The sequence below is a fragment of the Somniosus microcephalus genome, chromosome 8, assembly GCF_052327205.1.
Source record: "Somniosus microcephalus isolate GS21.2 chromosome 8, FLI_Smic_1.0, whole genome shotgun sequence".
In the NCBI taxonomy this organism is placed as follows: domain Eukaryota; kingdom Metazoa; phylum Chordata; class Chondrichthyes; order Squaliformes; family Somniosidae; genus Somniosus; species Somniosus microcephalus.
In genome coordinates, this window is record NC_140994.1 from 246,052,170 (window position 1) to 246,078,667 (window position 26,498).

A 26,498-nucleotide genomic window follows, 5' to 3' on the forward strand; every position below is an offset into this window, starting at 1 on the left:
GATTCGAAGGGGTTTATCATGTACAGGACTGGAGCTGTGCTGGATTCGAAGGGATTTATCATGTCCAGGACTGGAGCTGTGCTGGGTTTGAAGGGGTTTATCATGTCCAGGACTGGAGCTGTGCTGGATTCGAAGGGATTTATCATGTCCAGGACTGGAGCTGTGCTGGATTCGAAGGGGTTTATCATGTACAGGACTGGAGCTGTGCTGGATTCGAAGGGGTTTATCATGTACAGGACTGGAGCTGTGCTGGATTCGAAGGGGTTTATCATGTACAGGACTGGAGCTGTGCTGGATTCGAAGGGGTTTATCAGGTACAGGACTGGAGCTGTGCTGGATTCGAAGGGGTTTATCAGGTACAGGACTGGAGCTGTGCTGGATTCGAAGGGGTTTATCATGTACAGGACTGGAGCTGTGCTGGATTCGAAGGGGTTTATCATGTACAGGACTGGAGCTGTGCTGGATTCGAAGGGGTTTATCAGGTACAGGACTGGAGCTGTGCTGGATTCGAAGGGGTTTATCAGGTACACAGATCCATTACATTGGATGCATTCCCATAAATGGTTAAAAGAATGGAGTCAAAATGAAAGGGAAATATACTCTCCCCATTATTGCAACGTGGCTAAAGAGGAATAAAAACAGAAAATGCTGGATGTAGAGATTAGGCCAATTAGTAGCTTATCTCTAGTCTTTCAAATAATCAGGATCGACTGCAAACCAATATGGCGGGTATATTGTGTTTAATTGGGGTTTAAGACGGACTATAACATGCTAGTTACACAGCAAAAACATACGACTGTGACAAGTAGCTGGTACCGTTCCCGATCGGACAGATGGCTGGCGCTTGTGAACAGTTCTCTGGCTTCCAGCCTCTCTCTCTCTCTCTCTCTAGGGCCTTTGAGTTGGTGAGCGTGGGAATCACTCTCAAAAGAACATTCGACCAGCCCAACTTCTATCTGGCTCTCCCCTCCACCGTCTGTGTGGACAAGCACTCAGGGTGTCACTTTTATTCTCCTTTTAGGGGTGGGCCTGAAGCCAAGTTATTGACAAGACCATTTAACCTGTAGAGGTTCCTCTAAAACCTCATCAACCAATGACAGCTCAAGTTCTTTTTCTCGGTTCTTGGATGAAAGCCCTCCCCAAAAGGGGGTCTCATTACCTCATTCAATTTGTCTTATTGGTTAATCTTTCTGAAGGTTCTTCCTTTGGAATTCATGTCTTATCGCTCTTGTCTCTATCCTCCCTAGTTTGGAGTCAGACATGCCATTCTTGGCCATCAGATGTTCGTAACTGCTTGTTATCAGTTATTTATGTTCATGCTGTTCATGCAGCTTTAGCTATGCAAAACTAGCTTTCTCATTATCAGACTATTGTACCATGGAATGAATCATTAAATTCCCAAAGATATCTTCTATTCTATTCACATACACTGGTTAACTTATGCATTTTAAAGCAGTTTTGTTAAACAAAGTCAAAATCCTACCTTAGCATTATAATATGGTTATTAGCAGTAATGGAAGAAATATAACATTGGGCCTTGGTTGGTCAAATTAGAGAAACATAAACAAGGTTGAAATCCTAACTTGAAAAGAAGATTATTGATGACCGTCACACTGCAGAATGCTATAACATCTGCAGGGAACCAAAACACAGGCAGATACTACGCATCTATCTAATTATTCTAACACTAGTCTGAGAGACTTTCTGTCTCTAGTTCTAATACAATCATGTAAATACAGCATTAATCGTGTCACAGTTTTATCCGCAAAACCATATACATTCTGAACACCCCTGATTTCTAATATGGAAAGCACTCAGCAGGACAGGGAACTATTGAAATGTACACTTCGGGATATAAACTAAACCAGTTACATTAAAAAAATACCACAAAATAACTCCAGAATAAAACCACAATTCTATTTCTAAAGTTTCCCAAGTTGGATCGATCTAGTTTCCAGAGACTGCAGATCTCGATGGGCACAGGCACGATGGGCTGAATGGCCTCCTTCTGTGCTGTATCAGTCATTCTATGATCTCAGATCAGTATCAGAGTTCAGGGTCTGTAATGCGACAGCTTCTTGTGAATCATCTGTTTCATTTCCTGTCGCCTCGGGTGGATTCCCGCTGTTCGATATCTGACAAGAGGCAAGAAACGTGCTTTAAATAAAGAGCTTATCTTTCAATAATAAACACTGGACTGGAAGTGATGGATAAAGAGGAAGTCGAATAGAGGAGTACTGGCTCAGTGTTAGAGATAATTTCAACAATTAAAGGCTTCAGTAATTGGAAGGAACAGACCTGATTAAAATGTTAAACTAACTCCAGTTACTGATAGAAGATACTGTGGAAGATTTTTCCGACAATGAATGTATGAATGTAAAATAAGGTCAAACCATTGAGGTCAAAGTTCATGGCCATAGTGTGACCACATTTCGAAGAGGTTCTCCCTGTGGTTGACTGACCTCACCAGTAAAGTTACCTCCTTGAACTTACCACTCTGCTTCTGACAGAACAATGCTCTCCTACTAAAGCTACTGATCCTGTCTCTTTTGTTACCTCCCTGAGCTGTGATCTGATGTAAAGTTTATCATAATCATTAATCTATATATATAAAAAGGATAGTGGTGTTTGTCTGTCTGTCTGTCTGTCTGGACATCACTCAAAAGTTATAGAGCGTACCTACACATATGTTATATCAAAAGAAAGGTTATGATTAGGAGGGTGTCCTAGGCATATTTACTTTTTGGTCAGACAAAAATTGTTCGGACAGTAGACAAAAAACTTTCAAAATTCCGTTCATTAGCGGTTGGCCAATCATACGGGGGAAATCCGCTCATTAGCATTGAGTGACGTGAAGGTTGACCAATCCTACGGGGGAGTGCGCTGCTGCATCACGGGGGGCATTTCATGGCGTGTGTGGACGGGGCCTAATCCTTCAAACTGAAAAGCAAGCGGCGGCCATTGTTGTTTGTGATGGAGCAACTCTGCCTCTGTCCGACCATGGGCCCCAGTCCCACCCTCACCCTCCTCCTTCTCTCCGCTTTCTCCCCTCTCTCCTGTCACCCCGGCCACTCCGCTCGCGGGTTGTTTGCATCCACGGTGGATGAGCTGCCTGCAGGCCTCAGGCCTCGAAGCCTCGGCCTCTCCAGCCACGCCCGAGCTAGGCACCGCCCGTCCCGCTGGGCCCAATTCCAAACCAGCGGCCTGCCATCGCCGCCATCTTGGTAAAGGCTGGCCTCCTCCTTCTCTCCGCTTTCTCCCCTCTCTCCTGTCACCCAGGCCTCGCCGCTCTGCAGGATGTCACTGCCGAGCTCTTCGGGTTGGAGGGAGCAGGAGCTCAGCTCGGGTGACTCAGGCCGGGCCTCAGGTACTACGCCGCCCACGGTGTCTCTGGGGCGGCGGCCCGCAGCGGGAGCTCATCAGCGGGAGCTCAGCTCAGGTGAGTCGGGCTGGGCCTGAGGCGCTGGGGAGGGAGGGAGAGAGAGGAAAGGAGGGAGAGACAGGGGGAAGGAGGGAGAGACAGGGGGAGGGAGGGAGATGAGAGAGGGGGAGGGAGAGGAGAGAGGGGGAGGGAGAGGAGAGAGGGAGAGGAGAGGGGGAGAGGGAGTGATAGCGGGGAGGGAGAGGGAGGGAGAGGAGAGGGAGAGAGGGAGAGAGGGGAGGGAGCGAGAGAGGCAGGGAGAGAGAGGGGCAGGGAGAGAGAGGGGGTGAGGGAGGGAAAGAGTGAAGGGGTGGGAGAGGGAGGGAGAGCTCACCTTCCTCCAGGCTAATCCCAAACTAAATCCACCAGTCTCTCTCTCTCTCTCTCCCCCCCAGTCTCTCTCTCTCTCTCTCTCTCTCCCCCCCCAGTCTCTCTCTCTCTCTCTCTCTCTCCCCCCCAGTCTCTCTCTCTCTCTCTCTCTCTCCCCCCCAGCCTCTCTCTCCCCCCCAGTCTCTCTCTCCCCCCCGTCTCTCTCTCCCCCCGTCTCTCTCTTCTCCCCCAGTCTCTCTCTCGCTCCCCCATCTATCTCTTCCCCCCAGTCTCTCTCTCTCTCTCTCTCTCCCCCCAGTCTCTCTCTCTCTCTCTCTCTCCCCCCTGTCTCTCTCTCTCTCTCCCCCCCCAGTCTCTCTCTCTCTCCCCCCATTCTCTCTCTCTCTCTCTCCCCCCATTCTCTCTCTCTCTCTCCCCCCCATTCTCTCTCTCTCTCCCCCCAGTCTCTCTCTCTCCCCCCAGTCTCTCTCTCTCTCCCCCCATTCTCTCTCTCTCTCCCGCCCCCCAGTCTCTCTCTCTCTCTCTTCTCCCCAGTCTCTCTCTTCTCCCTCCAGTCTCTCTCTCTCTCCTTCCCACTCTCCCTCTCTCTCTCTCCTTAACCCCTCTCTCTCCTTCCCCCTCTCTCTCTCTCCTTCCCCCTTTCTCTCTCTCTCCTTCCCCTCTCTCTTTCCCTCTCTCTCTCTCCTTCCCACACAGACAATCCCGACAGTTTCATAAACAGTTTTATAAACATTGCATGGGTTTCTTCATTTCCCTCGGCACCGCCGGGCGCTCCAGCTAGTTTTCAATAAATACAGTCATACTGTTCAGTTTATTGTATTTTTACTGGTTGTGTATCTTCAAACATCTGTTCAAATAATATTGGTTTCTGATGACAATCAAGTTATTAATTTCCAATTTCCAAGAGGAATATTTGTGATAGTAAATTAAATGAAAAATTTTAAACTAGAATATTGGGCTCCCAGTGTGAGCAATGTTCATTAATAATCTGTTTTTATTTCATTTATTGATAATCAGGTATGGCCCTCAGAGATTTCCCTATTCCTTCCTCGCTGGAACTCACAACCATATGCAGTGTTTTAGGCGAATAGTACAGATTCATTTAAGGGGAAGCTGGATAAGTACATGAGGGAGAAAGGAATAGAAGGATATGTCGATACCGTGAGATGAAGTAGGGTGGGAGGAGGCTCGTGTGGAGCATAAACACCGACACAGACCTGCTGGGCCCAATGGCCTGTTTCTGTGCTGTAAATTCTATGTAATTCTAAGTAAACATCCTGAACAATACAGATTACCTCACATCCTTCATGTCAGTTCAAACTTTCCACTAGTTACCACATTTCTGTGCCTCTCACCCCAATAGTTCCCATTCCACAACGCCTCACTTCACCCAGAAGCACACAGCCTTGAAACACTCCTTCCTCGAACACAAACCCGACAGGGCTCTCCGAAACAGAAACTTTGCTTTTGAATCGACTGAGATTTGACTTTGAGTAAATCAGGTGAACCAAACCTGCCACAGAGGAAGTGGTTTACAGAGCGACAAATTCATTTCTAGGCCCCAACACTACTGCAGCTCTCTACCGCCACCAGGCCACAGCAACAAGAATAACAGCACACTTTAAAATCATCAAACTCATTGTCACAGAATACATTAGTATTTTCCTCTTATCGTAATTTTTACTGGTTGTGCTTTAACTGTTCAAATATTGGATTCTGACAACTTTCAAGTTACTAATTTCCAAGAAGAATATTAATGATAATCAATGAAAAATATTAAAAGATTGGTCTCCTAGTTTGAGCATTGTCCATTCATTGATAGTCAGGTATGGCCCTCCGAGATCGCCCTGATTCCTTCCTCAGAGCCTGATGGAAAGTGGGAGCAGGGAAGTTATTGCTGTTTGAATCAGGAAAAATATTCAAAGCTCTAAGAATTCACCGAATTTGGAACAATTGCTTTCTTTAACTGACGATTCCTTTAAATTCAGTACAATGTACAATATTTAAATGAAATTTTAAAATACAGTTTGTGACCACATAATATCTGTTCAATGAACATCAGTTTGCTCAGTGTCAGTGAGAGCTCGGCACTAATTCCTGATTTACTGGAAAGCTTAAAGAAATTCTTACTCTGGTCATCCTCTTCAAGTAGCAAATCAGTCCAACAGCAACGCCCAGTTTAACCAACAAGTAGCCCGAAACTGTGACGATCCAAATCTCCGGAAGTGGTCTCGCTCTCACTGTGAAGGACAAAGTTGAGATTTTAGTTTCACTCTCCATCTCGTTTAATATTTAAATACTCCTGCCAGTCATTCTATAAAAGATGTGGAAAGTGAAAACATTCTGCTTTAAACACTGGGAGCCAGAGAACCAAATATTTCCATCAAGACCAAGTCCACGTTGTGTTCTTTCTGTCACATTTTGTGTGTCTGGATTTGATTATTTTCATCAGATTCTTGTGGGTGCAATGGTTTAGAATTAAAGTGAGCAGCTCTGAGTGAATGAAAAGGGAGTGAATAAACTCAACATTGGGTCATTCATTATCTAAACTGTCAAACTGGATGTGAAAGTGTTGTCCTGACCAGAGTGGCAGAATACAGATTCACACCTGAGATTCCCCAGGTGGTGAGTTCCCAATCTTGGCTGTGCTGTCTGGGGAGACATTAACCATCAAGGTGTGAGACAGCCACAGATATGTAACTGGTATTTAGTCAAAAAAAGTCTTCATTTTGACAAGATTCTTCGCTTTTCATTTTCTGGCAGCACCCTGGTGGACTCAACCTTATTATTTAAGGATAAATAAAGACAAGGGATGAGGGAAGAGAGTCGGTTCCTCCAGCTCATCCTTCGATGTAATCTTACAGTCTCATCATCACAGTCTCCAACTGCCTCTTATACCTGTCCAGAGACTTTCCTCCAGACCAATATTTTCTCTTCCACTCATTATCTTATAAAGCTCTTTAAGGTCCCCTTTCATTCCTCTGCTTTTAAATCTGCAGGTTCCAAGTCTCAGAAATTGAACTTGGGCCCAAAATGGGCATCAAGTTGGTGAAGTGATTGCTTTGAGCGCCGGTCCCTGCCGGCCTGGGGCCAGATGAAATTCAGCATCAGCCCTCATTAGAATGAAACAGATGATCCACAGACGCCAATCATTGTGTCCCAGTGGGGGCCTGATGAACTCCAGCCAGCTTCGATGCTGAACCAGCCCACAGGTAGGTCCTTTGGGGAGCCTAACCCGTGGGCTTGTGTGGGGGTCGAACCCAGGCCGCAGTATTATTGTGGAGCCAGGAGAAGCACTCCATCTCCCCCTGGCTCCACAGAAATGTATCTGTTAAAAGGTTCTCCGGCCATTTCTTGATTGGCCTCCAATGGTCCTGTTAAACACCAGTGGTTCATCCACTCAAAACCTGGTACAGTGAGCTGGAGCTGGCAAGGCATAAGCTCCGCCCATCCATACACCAATTTCAATCGGGGTCCTCCAGTTGGCGGTAGGACCCAGATTTACATGTGGAAGACACCTAAAGCCTGTTTCAGGAGGCCACCCAGAGCCTCGAGTTTCCTGCTCTTGCACTCACAATGCATGAGCCCTCAGTTAGAATGAGAGTGATGAGGCACCGATGTTTCCAGGATCAGCTGAGACAAGCAGAGAGGAAGAGTTTCTCTGAGCCTGAAGAGTGGAGACTTTCTGCAGTGTATGTACCTTTAAGAGGAACTATGTTTTTGAAGCCCCTGTATACTGTAGTACCAGTAGTGACCACTCGGGTATATAAGCCTGTGTAGTGTCTTGTGTTGTTAGTTCACCTCCAGACTTTGTTCAGTAAAAACTTGTTAAATCAACTCCTGCATTCCGTGTCTCCATTAACACACGGATCTAACAGTGGCGATGAGTTAGAAACGAACTTACCTGCAATTCGGCAGCACCTCAAGGGGATCGATTCCTCAGATGAAGGTCGAAGCCAGGAGCAAGAAAAAAGAAATAACTCGAAGAAACTCAAAAATGAGGGCCAGGCTTGGTCTCCAATCTGTGGTTTCCCCAGCTAAACGGGCTGGTGGCAGATCCTTCCTGGGCTGCGGCGGGCTAGAACTCGATCGGGTGGCTCTGCAATGGGGCTGGGCAGCGAGTCGGGAAGCAGAAGCAAAGAGAGAGAGAGGGTGGAGCACTCAGGGTGCGGCCGGTGCTGCGAAGCAGGTCGGCGTTCGGACCGAGCAGAGGGAGGGGAAAGTCCCAGAGGGTCCGCTCCACGACGGGAACGGTTCTCCAATTACAGAGAGAATATTGAAGCGATATATAAAAAAAATAGAAATACTGCGAAAAGCTGCAGGTCGCAACGGGAACCGCGGAGAACAGTGTTGGCAGCAGCGGCAGTGGCGGGAAAGCGCGGGAGGCGCCATCTTAACTCGGCGGGGAAGAAAGAAAAGTGTGGGAAGCGCCATTTTAGATTTTGAAGATGCCGAAACTGGCAATATTACTGCTTTCGATAGTGATATAGAAGATTGGACCACATATGTGGAAAGAGTGGAGGTATATTGCAAGGCGAATGAAGTAGCGGATGATAAAAAGGCATCGGTACTTCTAAATCTGATGGGCGCAAGGACATACGGGCTGTTACGAAACTTGATCACTCCAGCCAAACCAATGGACAAGAATTTTAATGAGATTGTTGATACCTTACAGGAGCACTTAAACCCAACACCGCTGCTGATAGCGGAATGATTCAAATTCTTCAGGAGGAATCAGCACAAGAATGAAAGTAACGCTGATTACCTCACCGAATTATGAAAGCTGTCAAAGCACTGCCAATTCAGGACAGGACTGGCAGATTCTCTACGAGACAAATTTGTCTGCGGTCTCCTAAGCGAAGGAACACAGAAAAGGCTACTTTCTGAGAAAGATTTGACACTGGACAAGGCTTTCAGTGTGGCTGTATCATATGAAGCAGCCGCAAGAGGAACTGCAGAGATACAGCAAAAGCCACAGGACTTCGGCACCCATGAAATGACACGAGGTTTCGAGAGATGTTATCGCTGCAGCAGATCCACCCATGACCAGAAGGACTGCTGGTTCAAGGACAAAGCATGCAGGCAATGCGGAAAGATGGGACACATTGCACGTGTATGCAGATCTGGAAAGAAATCCGCTGACAGTAAAAAGGTCAATAAGGAAAAGTACAGAAAGGTACAAATGATGACGGACAGTAGCTCCAAAGACCAGAAGAGCGATAGCGACTCCGGAAACAAGAGACTAAGCTGTCTCAAATTACATAATGTAATTGCCAAAGAAGATTACCAGACCATTTGGGTTACCCTCACGATAGCGGGGTCCCCAGTCAAAATGGAGCTAGATACAGGATCAGCTCTGACCGTCATGAGTCGACGGGATTACGAGCGGCTATTTCCGCATATACCTTTGAAAGACACATCCATTGTCTTGAAGACATATACGGGGCAGAAAGTATACCCCAGAGGGAAAATAAGGGTGCCTGCTGTATACAACGGCAAGGAAATACAGAAGTTGTATTTATACGTTCTGCAAGATGGTGGTCCACCGTTCTTGGGACGTGAATGGATCAGAAAGATACATTTAGACTGGCACTCCATTCAGGCACTGACGGTGACCAGTAAGAAAAAAAACAATGATGACGTCATACCTGGACGATTAAAAGAAATCTTGGCTAACGCCAAAGAAGTGTTTCAACAGGAACTAGGAACCCTGAAAGGCGCCACCGCCTCAATAAAAGTGGAAGATGCGGCAATTCCCAAATTTTTTAAGGCAAGGCCAGTGCCATATGCAATTCATCCAGCCGTCGAGGCAGAGCTGGAGAATTTGGAAAAAGCAGGCGTGTTATCCAAGGTAGATTGGAGCAAGTGGGCAACACCCATCGTCCCGGTCATGAAGAAAACGTTGAATAATGATAAATCTGAAGAACAGAGAAAAGTTCGCATCTGTGGGGACTTCAAGGTGACTGTAGACCCGGTTCTTCACACGGTACAGTATCCTCTTCCGAGGATAGAAGATATTTTCGCCTCACTATCCGGAGGGAAACGTTTCACCAAAATTGACTTAGCCAGAGCGTTTGTGTGGTGGCCAGGTATTGATGGAGACATCGAAGAAATGACCAAGAGCTGTCTAGGATGCCAGAAGGTCCAAAACGCCCCACCACAAGCCACTCTACATCCATGGGAGTGGCCCTCATCTCCATGGCAAAGGGTACATATCGACTTTGCTGGTCCATTTATGGACTCAATGTTCTTAATCGCGGTTGATGCACACTCCAAGTGGCCGGAGGTAATAAAGATGTCCTCCACCACCATGGAAAAAACCATCACAGTATTAAGGACCATATTCGCCAGGAATGGGCTGCCTGAACAGATCTGTTCTGATAATGGACCGCAATTTGTATCCGAAGAATTCAGGAAGTTCTTAAAAAACACTACACGTCCGCCCCATACCATCCCGCCACCAATGGATTGGCTGAAAGGTTTGTCCAGACCTTCAAGAAGGCCATAAAGGCCATGGGTAATGAAGACATAAATCTACAACATAAGGTAGATAACTTCTTGTTTGCGTACAGGAATGCAACACGTGGTTACAAACCAAACCCCCGCCATGATGTTTTTCAATAGAAGACTAAGATGCCGGCTGGATTTGGTCAAGCCAAATGTCAGAAGGGACGTAGAAAACCGGCAATTTCAAAGCATGAATGAAAGGCCAACTAGAACCTTCCAGATAGGTCAACCAGTTTTGGCCCGGGACTACTGTACTGAGAAATGGCAGCCTGGAACTATTTGCACACGACTAGGACCACTGATGTATACCGTGGACATTGGAGAAAGCATAATAAGGCGCCATGCTGACCAGATCATAGAGTCATCCGAAAAAGGACAACCTACACCACAACTCTATACGCCTAGTGATGAAGCAGAGATACCCATAGTATCTACCTCCGATCCGGTGATACTGGAACCAGATGAACATGACACTGGCATTGAAGCCGAATTGACCTTGCCAAAAGAACCTACTACACCACCAAGGCGTTATCCGGACCGAGTCAGGAAGCCTCCAGAGAGACTGAATTTGTAATTGATTAACTTCAGCAAATGTGTATATTATTGTTCTTGTAAAAATGTTATTTAATGATTACTTAAAATGTTATGTACTATTTAACTAAAAGGGGAGGAATTGTAGTGTATGTACCTTTAAGAGGAACTATGTTTTTGAAGCCCCTGTATACTGTAGTACCAGTAGTGACCACTCGGGTATATAAGCCTGTGTAGCGTCTTGTGTTGTTAGTTCACCTCCAGACTTTGTTCAGTAAACACTTGTTAAATCAACTCCTGCATTCCGTGTCTCCATTAACACACGGAGCTAACACTTTCCATTGCAATTTTCAACACGAAGCCCAGAATCCAGGTCAACACTCCAGAGCAGTACTGAGGGAGGTCAGGCAAGTCACAAGTGTGTGTGTGTTCGTGTTTTTCTGTGTGTCCATGTGTGCCTTTGTGTCATAGAAGCATAGAAATTTATGGCACAGAAGGAGACCATTCGACCCATCATGTCTGTGCCGGTCGAGAAAGAACTATCTAGCCAACCCCACTTTCCAGCTCTTGGTGCATAGCCTTGTAGGTTTCGACACTTTAAGCGCATATCCAAGTTAATGCGATGAAGGATTCTGCATCTACCATCCATTCAGTCAGTGAGTTCCAGACCCCCACCACACTCTGGGTGAAAAATGTTCTCTTCAACTCCCCTCTAATCATAGAAACATAGAAGATAGGAGCTGGAGTAGGCCATTCGGCCCCTCAAGTCTGTTCTGCCATTTAATGAGATCATGGCTGATCAATCAAATACAGTACCCTGCCCCTGCTTTCTCCCCATATCCCTTGATCCCTTTAGCCTTAAGAAATATATCTAACTCCTTCTTGAATATATTCAATGTATTGGCCTCTACTGCCTTCTGTGGTAGAGAATTCCACAGGTTCACCACTCTCTGGGTGAAGAAAATCCTCCTCATTTCTGTCCTAAATGGCCTACCCCTTATCCTTAGACTGTGACCCCTGGTTCTGGACTCCCCAACCATCGAGAACGTCCTTCCTGCATCTAGTCTGTCCAGTCCTGTCAGAATTTTATACGTTTCAATGAGATCCCCTCTCATTCATTCATCTAAACTCCAGTGAGTACAAGCCCAATCGACCCAATCTCTCCTCATACGTCATTCCTGCCATCCCAGGTATCAGCCTGGTGAATCTTCGCTGAACTCCTTTCATGGCAAGATCATCCTTCCTCAGATAAGGCGACCAAAACTGCACAAAATACTCAAGATGTGGTCTCACCAAGGCCCTGTATAACTGCAGAAAGACATCTTTGTTCCTGTACTCAAACCCTCTCGCTATAAAGGCCAACATACCATTTGCCTTCTTAACCGCCTGCTGCACCTGCATGCTTACCTTCAGCGACTGGTACACAAGGACACCCAGGTCTCGTTGCACGTCCCCTTTTCCCAATCTATTGCCATTCAGAAAATAATATGTCTTCCTGTTTTTGCCACTGAAGTGGATAACCTCGCATTTATCCACATTATACTGCATTTGCCATGCATCTGCCCAATCACCGAACCTGTCCAAATCATACTGGACTTTCTCTGCATTCTCCTCACAGCACACACGCCCACCCAGCTTTGTGTCATCTGCAAACTTGGATATATTACATCTAGTTCCCTTGTCTAGATCATTTATATATATTGTGAATAGCTGGGGTCCTAGCTCCGATCCCTGCGGTACCCCACTAGTCACTGCCTGCCACTCAGAAAAAGACCCATTTATTCCAACTCTTTGCTTCCTGTTTGCCAACCAGTTCTCTATCCAAGACAGTACCTTACCCCCAATCCAGTGTGCTTTAACTTTGCATGCTAATCTCTTATGCGGGGCCTTATCGAAAGCCTTCTGAAAGTCCAAATACACCACATCCAGTGGTTCTCCCTTATCTATTCTACCAGTTACATCCTCAAAAAATTCCAGTAGATTAGTCAAGCATGATTTACCTTTTGTAAATCCATATTGACTTTGTCCGATCCTGTCACTGTTTTCCAAGTGCTCTGCTATTACATCTTTTACAATAGACTCTACCATTGTCCGCACTACCGATGTCAGGCTTACTGGTCTATAATTCCCCGTTTTCTCTCTGCCACCTTTTTTAAATAGTGGGGTAACATTAGCTATCCTCCAATCCATGGGAACTGTTCCAGAGTCTATAAAATTTTGGAAGATGACCAGCAATGCATCTACTATTTCCAGGGCCACTTCCTTAAGTTCCCTAGCATGTAGATTATCAGGCCCTAGGGAATTATCGGCCTTCAATCCCATCAATTTCCCTATCACCATTTCTCTACAAATACTGATTTCATTCAATTCCTCCCTCTCATTAGACCCTATGTTCCCTGACACCTCTGGGAGGTTATTGGTGTCCTCCTTTGTGAAGACAGAACCAAAGTATGTATTTAATTGGTTCCGCCATTTCTTTGTTCCCCATTATAAATTCCCCTGATTCTGACTGCAAGGGACCTACGCTTGACTTCACCAATCTTTTCCTCTTCACATATCTATAGAAGCTTTTATAGTCAGTTTTTATGTTCCCTGAAAGCTTACTCTCATAATTTATTTCCCCCCTCTTAATTAATCCCTTTGTCCTCCTTTGCTGAATCCTAAACTGCTCCCAATCCTCAGGTTTGCTGCTTTTTATGGCCAAATTATATGTCCTCTCCTTGGATCATATGCTATCCCTAATTTCCCTTGTTAGCCACGGTGGAGTCACCTTTTTTGTTTTAATTTTATGCCAAACAGGGATGAACAAATTCTGTAGTTCATTCATGTGATCTTTAAATGTTTGCCATTGCCTAGCCACCTAATCCTTCCAGCAATTACTTTAACTCTATGCCCCCTGGTTATTGACCTCTCTGCTCATGGAACTCGATCCTTCCCATCCATTCTATCTCGGCACATCATAATTTTATATATCTCAATCAAGTCTCCCCTCAGCCTCCTCTGTTCCAAAGAAAACAACCCCAGCCTATCCAATCTTTCCTCATAGCTAGTATTCTCCTTTCCTGGCAACAGCCTCGTAAATCTCCTCTGTACCCTCTCTAGTGCAATCACATCCTTCCTGTAATGTGTTGACCAGAACTGTACTCAGTACCCTAGCTGTGGCCTAACTAGTGTTTTATACAGTTTTGTACAGTTTTACACAGCATAACCTCTCTGCTCTTATATTCTGTGCCTCAGCTAATAAAGGAAAGTATCCCGTATGCCTTCTTAACCACCTTATCTACCTGTCCTGCTACCTTTAGGGATCTGTGGTCATGCACTCCAAGGTCCCTCTGATCCTCTACACTTCTCTGTAGCCTACCATTTATTGTGTATTCCCTTGCCTTGATAGCCCTCCCCAAATGCATTACTTCACACTTCTCCGGATTGAATTCCATCTTTGTGTGTCTGTGCATGTGCGTGTGTGTCTGCCTGTGCATGTGTGTGCATGTGTGTGTGCATGTGTGTGTGAATATGTGTAGATCTGTGCTTCTGTATGCAAGTTTGTGTGTGGAGGTAAGTGTGTGCGTGCGAGTGTGTGTGTTCGTGCATGTGTATGTGTGCCTCCATGTTTGTGTTTGTGAGTCTATGTAGGTGCATGCATGCTTGTGTGTCAGTGCGCTTGCGTGCATGTGCATGTGTGTGTATGTGTTAGGCATGCATGTGCATGCGTGAGTCCGTGTGTGTGTGTTTGTGAGAGCTGTAATTAGGAAAGCTAATAGAATGTTATCGTTTATTGCGAGGGAAATTGAATACAATTTAGGAAGGTTATGCTTCAGTTATACAGGGCATTGGTGAGACCACATCTGGAGTACTGTGTACAGTATTGGTCTCCTTATTTAAGGAAGGATGTAAATGCGTTGGAAGCAGTTCAGAGAAGGTTTACTAGACTAATACCAGGAATGGGTGTGTTGTCTTATGAGGAAATATTGGACAGGCTTGACTTGTATCCGCTGGAGTTTAGAAGCGGAAGAGGGTCTTGACAGGGTGGATGTGGAGAGGGTGTTTCCTCTTGTGGGAGAATCTAGAACTAGGGGTCACCTATTTAAGACAGGGATGAGGAGAGACTTTTTCCCAAAGAGGATCGTGAGTCTTTGGAACTCCCTTGCTCAGAGGGCGGTGGAAGCCGAGGCTTTGAATATTTTTAAGGCAGAGGTAGATTGATTCTTGATAAGCAAGAGGGTGAAAGGTTATCGTGGGTAGGCGGGAATGTGGAGTAATCAGATCAGCCATGATCTTATTGAATGGCGGAGCAGGCTTGAAGGGCCACGTGGCCTTCTCCTGCTCCTAATGTTCGTATGTATGTTCATATGTAATCGTATCTGTGAGTCTAAAGACAAATAAAGATATTGTTGTGAGCAAACGCAGCGCACAGCAAGAGTCCGTGTTTCTTATCTCTGTATCTTATGTCTGCATGCATTTCCAGGCATCTTTCCCCATTATAAGTTCCTATGTCAACATTTATAATGGACTTTGCCTATGTAAACTGTCACCAGCGGAGGCGCTGTCCAACTGGAAAGAAAGATTGGACCCTTCACATCCTCAGGATGTCCCCAAGGGCTTGACAGCCAATGAATTGCTTTGGAAGTGTTGTCAGTTTCTATCTAGACAACATGGCAGCCAGTTAGCATTGGCTGTGAAATACTAAGAGATGCTGAGGATGTGACAGGTGCTATATCAATGAAATTTCTTCTTTCTGCCTTTCGGCTTTGTTTGCCCGTGTGGAACGTGCGCTCTGTTTGGGCAATGTGAGGGAACGATGGAGTATTGAGGGAGAAACCTACAATTCGTTGTGCAGGACACTGCTCGTCCAATCCAGGGTCTTGTTGATCTCTGGTTTGCAGTTTTTCAACATGAAGCCCAGAATCCAGGCCAACACTCCAGTGCAGTACTGAGGGAGGTCAGGCAACTCACAAGTGTGTGTGTACTCGTGTGTTTCTGTGTGTGCATGTGTGCCTTTGTCTCATAGAGTCGTAAAAATTTACGGCACAGAAGGAGGCCATTTGACACATCATGTCTGTGCCAGTCGAAAAAGAACGATCCAGCCTGATCCCACTTTCCAGCACTTGGTGCGTAGCCTTGTAGGTTGCGACACTTTAAGTGCATATCCAAGTAGTTTTTCAATGCGATGAGGGTTTCTGCCTCTACCACCCATTCAGGCAGTGAGTTACAGACCCCCACCACACTCTGGGTGAAAAATATTCTCTTCAACTCCCCTCTAATCCTTCTATCAATTACTTTAAATCTATGCCCCCTGGTTATTGACCTCTCTGCTCGTGGAACTAGGTCCTTACCATCCATTCTATCTCGGCACATCATAATTTTATACACCTCAATCAAGTCTCCCCTCAGCCTCAGCCTCAGAAAACAACCCCAGCCTCTCCAATCTTTCCTCATAGCCAATAATCTCCAGTCCTGGCAACAGCCTCGTAAATCTGCTCTGTACCATCTCTAGTGCAATCATATCTTTCCTGTAATGCGGTGACCAGAACTGTACGCATTACCGTAGCTGTGGCCTAACTAGTGTTTTATACAGTTCAAGCATAACCTCTCTGCTCTTATATTCTTTCCATTAGCTAATAAAGGAAAGTATCCTGTATGCCTTCTTAACCACCTTAGCTACCTGTCCTGCTACCTTCAGGGATCTGTGGTCATGCACTCCAAGGTCCCTCTGATCCTGTACGTTTCTCAGTAACCTACCATTTATTGTGTATTGCCTTGCCTTGATAGCCCTCCCCAAATGCATTACCTCACACTTCCGGGATAGAATTCCATCTTTGTGTGCCTGTGCATGTGCATGTTTGTCTGTCTGTGTATGTGTGCGCATGTGTATGTGCATGCGTGTGGGCCTGTGCTTCTGTATGCGAGTTTGTGTGTGGAGGTATGTGTGTTCGTGCATGTGCATGTATGCATCCATGTGTGTGTTTGTGAGTCTATGTAGGTGCGTGCATGTTTGTGTGTCAGTGCGCTTACGTGCATGTACTTGTGTCCATGTGTGTGTATATGTGAGTCGTGCATGTGCATATGTGAGTCCGTGTGTGTGTGTTTGTGAGAGCTGTAATTAGGAAAGCTAACAGAATGTTATTGTTTATTGCGAGGGGAATTGAATACAAAAGTGGGGAGGTTATGCTTCAGTTATACAGGGCATTGGTGAGACCATATCTGGAGTACTTTGTACTCTATTAGTCTCCTTATTTGCGGAACATAGAAACATAGAAGATAGGAGCAGGAGTAGGCCATTCAGCCCCTCGAGCCTGCTCCGCCATTCAATGAGATCATGGCTGATCATCCAAATTCAGTACCCTGTCCCTGCCTTCTCCCCATATCCCTTGATCCCTTTAGCCTTAAGAAATATATCTAACTCCTTCTTGAATATATTTAATGAATTGGCCTCAACTGCCTTCTGTGGTAGAGAATTCCACAGGTTCACCAATCTCTGGGTGAAGAAATTCCTCCTCATTTCTGTCCTAAAAGGCTTACCCCTTATCCTTAGACTGTGATCCCTGGTTCTGGACTCCCCCGCCATCAGGAACTTCCTTCCTGCATCTAGTCTGTCTAGTCCTGTTAGAATTTTGTAAGTATCAATGAGATCCCCTCTCATTCTTCTAAACTCCAGCGAGTCTAAGCCCAATCGACCCAATCTCTCCTCATACGTCATTCCTGCCATCCCAGGTATCAGTCTGGTGAATCTTCGCTGCACTCCCTCCATAGCAAGAACATCCTTCCTCAGGTAAGGCGAACAAAACTGCACACAATACTCAAAGTGTGGTCTCACCAAGGCCCTGTACAACTGCAGCAAGTCATCCTTGTTCCTATACTCAAACCCTCTCGCTACGAAGGCCAACATACCATTTGCCTTCTTAACCACCTGCTGCACCTGCATGCTTACCTTCAGCGCCTGGTGCACAAGTACACCCAGATCTCATTGCACTTCCCCTTCTCCCAATCTATTGCCATTCAGATAATAATCTGCCTTCCTTTTTTTGCCACCAAAGTGGATAACCTCGCATTTATCCACATTATACTGCATCTGCCATGCTTTTGCCCAATCACCCAACCTGTCCAAATCATACTGGAGTTTCTCGGCATCCTCCTCACAGCACACACGCCCACCCAGCTTCATGTCGTCTGCAAACTTGGAGATATTACATCTAGTTCCCTTGTCTAGATCATTTATATATATTGTGAATAGCTGGGGTCCTAGGACCAATCCCTGCGGTACCCCACTAGTCACTGCCTGCCACTCGGAAAAAGGCCCGTTTATTCCAACTCTTTGCTTCCTGTCTGCCAACCAGTTCTCTATCCAAGTCAGTACCTTGCCCCCAATCCCATGTGCCTTAACTTTACACACTAACCTCTTATGCGGGACCTTACCGAAAGCCTTCTGAAAGTGCAAATACACCACATCACTGGTTCTCCCTTATCTATTCTACCAGTTACATCCTCAAAAAATTCCAGCAGATTTGTCAAGCACGATTTACCTTTTGTAAATCCATGTTGACTTTGTCCGATCCTGTCGCTGTTTTCCAAGTGCTCTGCTATTACATCTTTTATAATGGACTCTAGCATTTTCCCCACTACCGATGTCAGGCTTACCGGTCTATAATTCCCCATTTTCTCTCTACCACCATTTTTGAACAGTGGGGTAACATTAGCTACCCTCCAATCTATGGGAACTGTTCCAGAGTCTATAGAATTTTGGAAGATGACCAGCAATGCATCTACTATTTTTAGGGGCACATCCTAGAAAGTGTAAATGCATTGGAAGCAGTTCAGAGAAGGTTTACTAGACTAATACCTGAAATGGGCGGGTTGTCTTATGAGGGAAGGTTGGACAGGCTAGACTTGTATTCGCTGGAGTTTAGAAGAGGAACCGGTGATTTGATTGAAACATATAAAATCCTGAGAGGTCTTGACAGGGTGGATGTGGAGAGGATGTTTCCTCTTGTGGGAGAATCTAGAACTAGGGGTCACTGTTTAAAATAAGGGGTCGCCCATTTAAGACAGCGATGAGGAGAAACTTTTTCTCAAAGAGGATCGTGAGTCTTTGGAACTCTCTTGCTCAGAGGGCGGTGGAAGCAGAGACTTTGAATATTTTTAAGGCAGAATTAGATAGATTCTTGATGAGCAAGGGGGTGAAAGGATATTGGGGGTAGGTGGGAATGTGGAATAATCAGATCAGCCGTGATCTTATTGAATGGAGGAGCAGGCTCGAGGGGTCGATTGGCCTACTCCTGCTCCTAATTTGTATGTTCATATGTGAAAGTATCTGTACACTCACATTCCACAGTGATGGTTATGACCCTCTCCACTGCTCCATGTTCATTCTCCGCCACACACTGATAGTCTCCAGTGACCCTGGATGTAACGTGAGGAAACTCCAACCACAGCTTGTTGCTGGAACTTGTTCTGTTCATTGTGACACCAAGATGTCGCCATGTCAGGTTAGAAGCTGGGAAGCTCTCAACAGAGCAGAGTATCACAGTAGAATTCCCTTCTTTTATATTGATCGATGAATCTTTGATTGTATCAAGAGAAGTAATTGAGAGATTCTGTGGTGCGTCTAAAAACAAATAAAGATTAATTAACTTACATTGACTGTGAAGCACTTCGCGAGATCCTGATGACGTGAATCATGTGATATCAAAGCAAGTTCCATCATCACAAAGTGTGTAATCCAGGCAGACACTTTACTGCAGTACTGAGGGAGTTCTGCACTGTCGGAGGTGCAGTACTGAGGGAGTTCTGCACTGTCGGAGGTGCAGCACTGAGGGAGTGATGCACTGTCAGAGGTGCAGTATTGAGGGAGTGATGCACTGTCGGAGGTGCAGCACTGAGGGAGTTCGGCACTGTCAGAGGTGCAGTACTGAGGGAGTTCTGCACTGTCGGAGGTGCAGTACTGAGGGAGTTCTGCACTGCCAGAGGTGCAGTACTGAGGGAGTTCTGCACTGTCAGAGGTGCAGTAGTGAGGGTGTTCTGCACTGTCAGAGGGGCAGTACTGAGGGAGTTCTGCACTGTGGGAGGTGCAGTACTGAGGGAGTTCTGCACTGTCGGAGGTGCAGTACTGAGGGAGTTCTGCACTGTCAGAGGTGCAGTACTGAGGGAGTTCTGCACTGTCAGAGGTGCAGTAGTGAGGGTGTTCTGCACTGTCAGAGGGGCAGTACTGAGGGAGTTCTGCACTGTGGGAGGTGCAGTACTGAGGGAGTTCTGCACTGTCGGAGGTGCAGTACTGAGGGAGTGATGCACTGTCAGAGGTGCAGTACTGAGGGACTTCTGCACTGTCGGAGGTGCAGTTCTGAGGGAGTGATGCACTGTCAGTGGTGCTGTCTTTCACATGAGATGTTAATCTGAGGCCCCGTCTGCCCTCTCAGGTGGATGTAAGATCCCATGACACTTTTCAAAGAAGAGTTCACCCCGGTGTCCTGGCTAATAATTATCACTAAGTTACAGATGATCTGGTCATCACCACATTGCTGTTGGTGGGATCTTGCTATGCACAATGTAGACTATTACAGGCAATCTAGAATAAAGTATGTTCATACTTACATTGCACAGTTAGTGCTAGTGTCTGCTCTGATGAAACAGATGGATATCTGACTCTGCAGGTGAATGTTTGTCTGTGGTGTTTGAGTGATGGGATCAGGGTCAGAACAGAAGTATATATCAGAGTGACGCCATGCTGAGTTACACTGTTTGAGACTGACCCAGGTACGTCTGCGGGATTGACCCAGGTTAAGTCAGGTGCTGTTCCAGAGCATGTAGTGTTGAAGGTGCAGCTTACGTCCACAGGCTTTCCTGCAATAATTTCAGCGGGGAATATTGTGGGTTTATCTGTGAAATCTAACACACAGAGAATGGATCCTTTTAGATAAATGTAACGTAAAGCATCAGTTCAAATAGAAATCACAGTCCCACAAGAGAAAGAACTTATACAAGGATAATATCAGAACTGAGAGGTTACAATGTTCAGGACAGATTGAACAGGCTGGGGCTCTTTTCTCTAGTAAAGAGAAGGCTGAGGGGTGACCTGATAGAGGCCTATAAAATTATGAAAGGGTTCGATAGGGTAGACGTAGAGAAAATGATTCCACTTGTGGGGGGAGTCCAAAATTAGGGGCCATCATAGAGTCATAGAGTCATAGAGTTATACAGCACGGATAGAGGCCCTTCGGCCCATCGTGTCCGCGCCGGCCATCAAGCCCTGTCTAACCTAATCCCATATTCCAGCATTTGGTCCGTAGCCTTGTATGCTATGGCATTTCAAGTGCTCATCCAAATGCTTCTTGAATGTTGTGAGGGTTCCAGCCTCCACAACCCTTTCAGGCAGTGAGTTCCAGACTCCAACCACCCTCTGGGTGAAAAAGTTCTTTCTCAAATCCCCTCTAAACCTCCCGCCCTTTACCTTGAATCTATGCCCCCTAGTTATTGACCCCTCTACTAAGGGAAAAAGCTCCTCAGCATCCATCCTATCTATGCCTCTCATAATTTTGTACACCTCAATCATGTCCCCCCTCAGCCTCCTCTGCTCCAAGGAAAACAAACCCAATCTGCCCAGTCTCTCTTCATAGCTGAAGTGCTCCAGCCCTGGTAGCATCCTGGTGAATCTCCTCTGCACCCTCTCCAAAGCTATCACATCCTTCCTGTAGTGTGGCGACCAGAACTGCACACAGTATTCCAGCTGTGGCCTAACCAGTGTTTTATACAGCTCCATCATAACCTCCTTGCTCTTATATTCTATGCCTCGGCTAATGAAGGCAAGTATCCCATATGCCTTTTTTACCACCTTATCCACCTGTTCTGCCACCTTCAGGGTTCTGTGTACTTGCACACCCAGATCCCTCTGACCCTCCGTCTTGCCTAGGGTCTTACCATTCATTGTGTATTCCCTTGCCTTGTTAGTCCCCCCAAAGTGCATCACCTCGCACTTTTCCGGGTTAAATTCCATTTGCCACTGTTCCGCCCATCTGACCAACCCATCTATATCGTCCTGCAGACTGAGACTACCCTCCTCGCTATTTACCACCCTACCAATTTTTGTATCATCCGCGAACTTACTGATCATACCTTTTACATTCATATCCAAGTCATTAATGTAGACCACAAACAGCAAGGGACCCAGCACCGATCCCTGTGGTACCCCACTGGCCACAGGCTTCCAGTCACAAAAACAACCTTCGACCATCACCCTCTGCCTTCTGCCACTAAGCCAGTTTTGTATCCAACGTGCCAAGGCACCCTGGATTCCATGGGCTCTTACCTTCTTGACCAGTCTCCTGTGCGGGACTTTATCGAAGGCCTTACTGAAATCCATGTATACCACATCCACTGCATTACCCTCATCCACACACCTAGTCACCCCCTCAAAAAATTCAATCAAATTAGTCAGACATGATCTTCCCTTGACAAAGCCATGTTGACTATCCCTGATTAATCCTTGCCTCTCCAAGTGGAGACTAATTTTGTCCCTCAGAATTTTTTCCAATAATTTTCCCACCACTGATGTTAGGCTCACTGGCCTGTAGTTCCCCGGTTTTTCCCTACTCCCCTTCTTGAATAATGGAACTACATTAGCGGTTCTCCAGTCCTCTGGCACATCCCCTGTGGCCAGAGAGGTTCTGAATATGTGTGTTAGAGCCCCCGCAATCTCTTCCTTTGCCTCACACAGCAGCCTGGGATACATTTCGTCCGGGCCTGGGGATTTATCCATTTTTAGGCCTGCTAAAACCGCCAATACCTCCTCCCTCTCGATGTTAATATGTTCGAGCATATCACAGTCCCCCTGCCCTATTTCTATGTCTACATCGTCCCTCTCCATAGTGAAAACAGATGCAAAAAATTCATTTAGAACCCCTCCTACATCTTCCGGCTCCACACACAGATTTCCACTTTTGCCCTAATGGGCCCTATTTTTTCCCTAGTTATCCTCTTACCCTTAATATATTTATGAAACATCTTAGGATTTTCCTTTATTTTGCTCGCCAGTGTTATTTCATGGCCCCTCCTTGATCTCCTAATTTCTTTTTTAAGTATCCCCCTGCACTTTTTGTACTCCTCTAGGGCTTCCTCCGTCTTTAGCCTTTTGTATCTGCCAAAAGCCCACCTTTTTTTTTTTATCCATTCTCATATATCCCCTGACATCCAAGGTTCCCTGTGGTTTTTGGAACCACCCTTGACCTTTACGGGAAACATGTTGCCATTGTATGATCTCAATCTCCCTTCTGAAAGCCCCCCATTGCTCCGATGCGGATTTTCCTACAAGTAGCTGATCCCAGCCCATTTTGGCCAGATCCTGCCTTATCCTATTAAAATCGGCCTTCCCCCAATTTAGAACCTTTATTTCCGGCCCATCCCTGTCCTTTTCCATGACCACCTTAAATCTCACCATATTATGGTCACTGTCACCAAAGTGCTCACCTACTAGCACTTCTTCCACTTGGCCGGCCACATTCCCTAGAATTAGGTCCAGTACCGCCCCCTCTCTTGTAGGACCTTCTACATGCTGGCTCAAAAAGCTCTCCTGGATGCACTTTAAGAATTCTACGCCCTCTGTGCCTTTCACACTCTGACTATCCCAGTTACTATTGGGGAAGTTGAAATCCCCCATTACTATTACCCTATTATTTGCACATTTCTCTGAGATTTGCCTACATATCTGTTCCTCTATCTCCCCCTGACTGTTTGGAGGCCTATAGTACACTCCCAGCAAAGTGCTTGCCCCCTTCTTGTTTTTAAGCTCCACCCATATGGACTCATTAGAGGAACCTGCTAATATGTCATCCCTCCGTACTGCAGTAATTGACTCCTTAATTAATATTGCGACACCCCCTCCTCTTATACCCCCCCCCTGTCTCGCCTGAAGATTCTGTACCCCAGAATATTGAGCTGCCAGTCTTGCCCCTCCCTCAACCATGTCTCCGTGATAGCAACAATATCATACTCCCATGTGTTTATCAACACCTTCAGTTCATCCACCTTATTTGCAAGACTCCTTGCATTAAAATAGATGCCATCCAGCCTTGCCCTTGTATATTTGCCCTGTCTACCAAGCTGACTTGTTTTTTCACTATAGTTGGCAGCACATCACCCCCTATTTCAGCTCCCCTCTGCATCCCATCCCCCTGCCAAGTTAGTTTAAACCCCCCCCCAACAGTGCTAGCAAACCTCCCTGCAAGGATATTTGTCCCGCTCTGGTTCAGGTGCAACCTGTCTGACTTGTACAAGTCCCACCTTTCCCAGAAGCAGGCCCAGTGATCCAGGAAAGTAAAACCCTCCTCCCCTACACCAACTCTTTAGCCATGCATTCATCTGCTCTATCCTCCTATTCCTATATTCACTAGCACGTGGCACTGGGAGTAATCCAGAGATTACAACCTTTGAGGTCCTGCTCTTTAATCTGTTACCTAGCTCCCTAAATTCTTGATGCAGGACCTCATCCCCCTTCCTACCTATGTCGTTGGTCCCAATGTGGACCACGACCTCTGCCTGCTCACCCTCCCCCTTAAGAATGCCCTGTAGCCGCTCAGTGACATCCATGACCCTGGCCCCAGGGAGGCAACAAACCATCCTGGAGTCACGTTTGCGGCCACAGAAACGCCTATCTGTTCCCCTTACGATAGAATCCCCTACCACTATTGCTCTCCCACTCTTTTTCCTCCCTTTCTGAGCAGCAGAAGCGTCCCTGGTGCCAGGAAGCTGGCTGCTGCTGCCTTCCCCTGGTGAGTCATCCCCCTCAACAGTATCCAACTTGGTATACCTGTTTGAAAGGGGAATGTCCGCAGGGGGCCCCTGAACTTCCTGCCTGCCTCTGTTGCTCCGCCTGATGGTCACCCAGTTTCTTTCTGCCTGTGCAGCCCTACCCTGCGGCGTGAACAACTCGCTAAACGTGCTATCCACGACCCTCTCAGCATCGCGCATGCTCCAAAACTCATCCACCCGCAGCTCGAGCGCCGCAATGCGGTCTACAAGTAGCTGCAGCTGGATGCATTTCCCGCACACATGGTCGCCAGGGACACTGGCAGCGTCCCTGACTTCCCACATGGAGCAAGAGGAGCAGAACACGGGTCTGAGCTCTCCTGCCATGACTTACTCCTTTAATTAATCTAAAAATTTATTCAATATCCCAGTTACAGGTATACTCTAGGGCGCTTTATTTACCAACTGTCCTCACTACAACACAGAGACCCTACAAATTTAACACCACAGAATTCAAGCTTGTAATGAAAAGAGAGAAATACTCACCAACCAATCACTTACCTGCTCCCTGGTGACGTCACACCCCGATTACTTTTTACCTCTCTGCTACCTTCTGAGCTCGCAGACTGGAGTTTGGTATGCCTCTCCTGGCCCCGCTGCTGCCTTTTGTACCTCGCCGCCGAGTCTCCCGCAGGTCCCGCCTCTCTCGCTGCCTGCCGCCGCTGCTCTGAGGCCTCTCCTGGCCCCGCTGCCGCCTTTTGTACCTCGCCGCCGAGTCTCCCGCAGGTCCCGCCTCTCTCGCTGCCTGCCGCCGCTTCTCTGAGGCCTCTCCTGGCCCCGCTGTCGCCTTTTGTACCTCGCCGCCGAGTCTCCCGCAGGTCCCGCCTCTCTCGCTGCCTGCCGCCGCTGCTCTGAGGCCTCTCCTGGCCCCGCTGCCGCCTTTTGTACCTCGCCGCCGAGTCTCCCGCAGGTCCCGCCTCTCTCGCTGCCTGCCGCCGCTGCTCTGAGGCCTCTCCTAGCCCCGCTGCCGCCTTTTGTACCTCGCCGCCGAGTCTCCCGCAGGTCCCGCCTCTCTCGCTGCCTGCCGCCGCTGCTCTGAGGCCTCTCCTAGCCCCGCTGCCGCCTTTTGTACCTCGCCGCCGAGTCTCCCGCAGGTCCCGCCTCTCTCGCTGCCTGCCGCCGCTGCTCTGAGGCCTCTCCTGGCCCCGCTGCCGCCTTTTGTACCTCGCCGCCGAGTCTCCCGCAGGTCCCGCCTCTCTCGCTGCCTGCCGCCGCTGCTCTGAGGCCTCTCCTGGCCCCGCTGCCGCCTTTTGTACCTCGCCGCCGAGTCTCCCGCAGGTCCCGCCTCTCTCGCTGCCTGCCGCCGCTGCTCAGGAGAAACTTCTTTATGCAGAGTAGTGCGAATGTGATACTCGCTAGCACATGGAGTGGTTGAGGCAAATAGCATTGAAGCATTTAAGGGGAAGCTAGATAAACACATGAGGGTGAAAGGAATAGAAGGATATGCTTTTAGGGTGAGATGAAGAGGGGTGGGAGAGGGCTCATGTGGAGCATCAACACCGGCATGGACCAGTTGGACCGAAAGGCCTGTTTCTGTGCTGTCGACTCGGTGTAACTCGATGTAACTCTGTGTAACTCTATGTAACTCTGTGTAACTATAAAGTACTTTCCTATTTTCAGACCTGGCGGAGTGTCTGTCACTGTGCTTAATGCACTTTTACTCTGAGACCCTTGAATTGACAATATTGGGCGGGGATGGTGGAGCCGGTCACTGGCTTATCATTCTCTCTAGAGATCTCTGTCAATGTTCAATTCAATCCTGTCTACGGCAGGACAGAAACAAATTGCATTTATCTCTCAACCATCAACTAAAAAAAAGATGATCTGGTCATTTATCACATCGCTGTTTCTGGGAGCTTGTTGTGCACAAATTGTCTGATCTGCTTCCTACGTTACAACAGTGACTACACTTTAAATG

General features: G+C 47.0%; 1 protein-coding gene across 2 annotated transcripts in view; it reads right to left on the reverse strand.

Moving 5' to 3' along the window:
- Window positions 1-725: 725 nt before the first annotated feature.
- The window catches only part of LOC147114253 (sialic acid-binding Ig-like lectin 13), a 54,285-nt gene continuing 28,512 nt past the window's right edge, over window positions 726-26,498 (reverse strand). Inside the window, exons 4-7 of one of the 2 annotated variants that reach the window (XM_085995930.1) lie at window positions 20,375-20,668; window positions 19,110-19,391; window positions 5,882-5,991; window positions 726-2,135 (exon numbers count right to left, since the gene is read on the reverse strand). In XM_085995930.1, the coding sequence (XP_085852056.1) occupies window positions 2,028-2,135; window positions 5,882-5,991; window positions 19,110-19,391; window positions 20,375-20,668 (794 nt within the window). In that variant the 3' untranslated portion in view covers window positions 726-2,027. The remainder of the gene's footprint in view (window positions 2,136-5,881; window positions 5,992-19,109; window positions 19,392-20,374; window positions 20,669-26,498) is intronic. The other variant, XM_085995931.1, reaches the window with a different exon arrangement.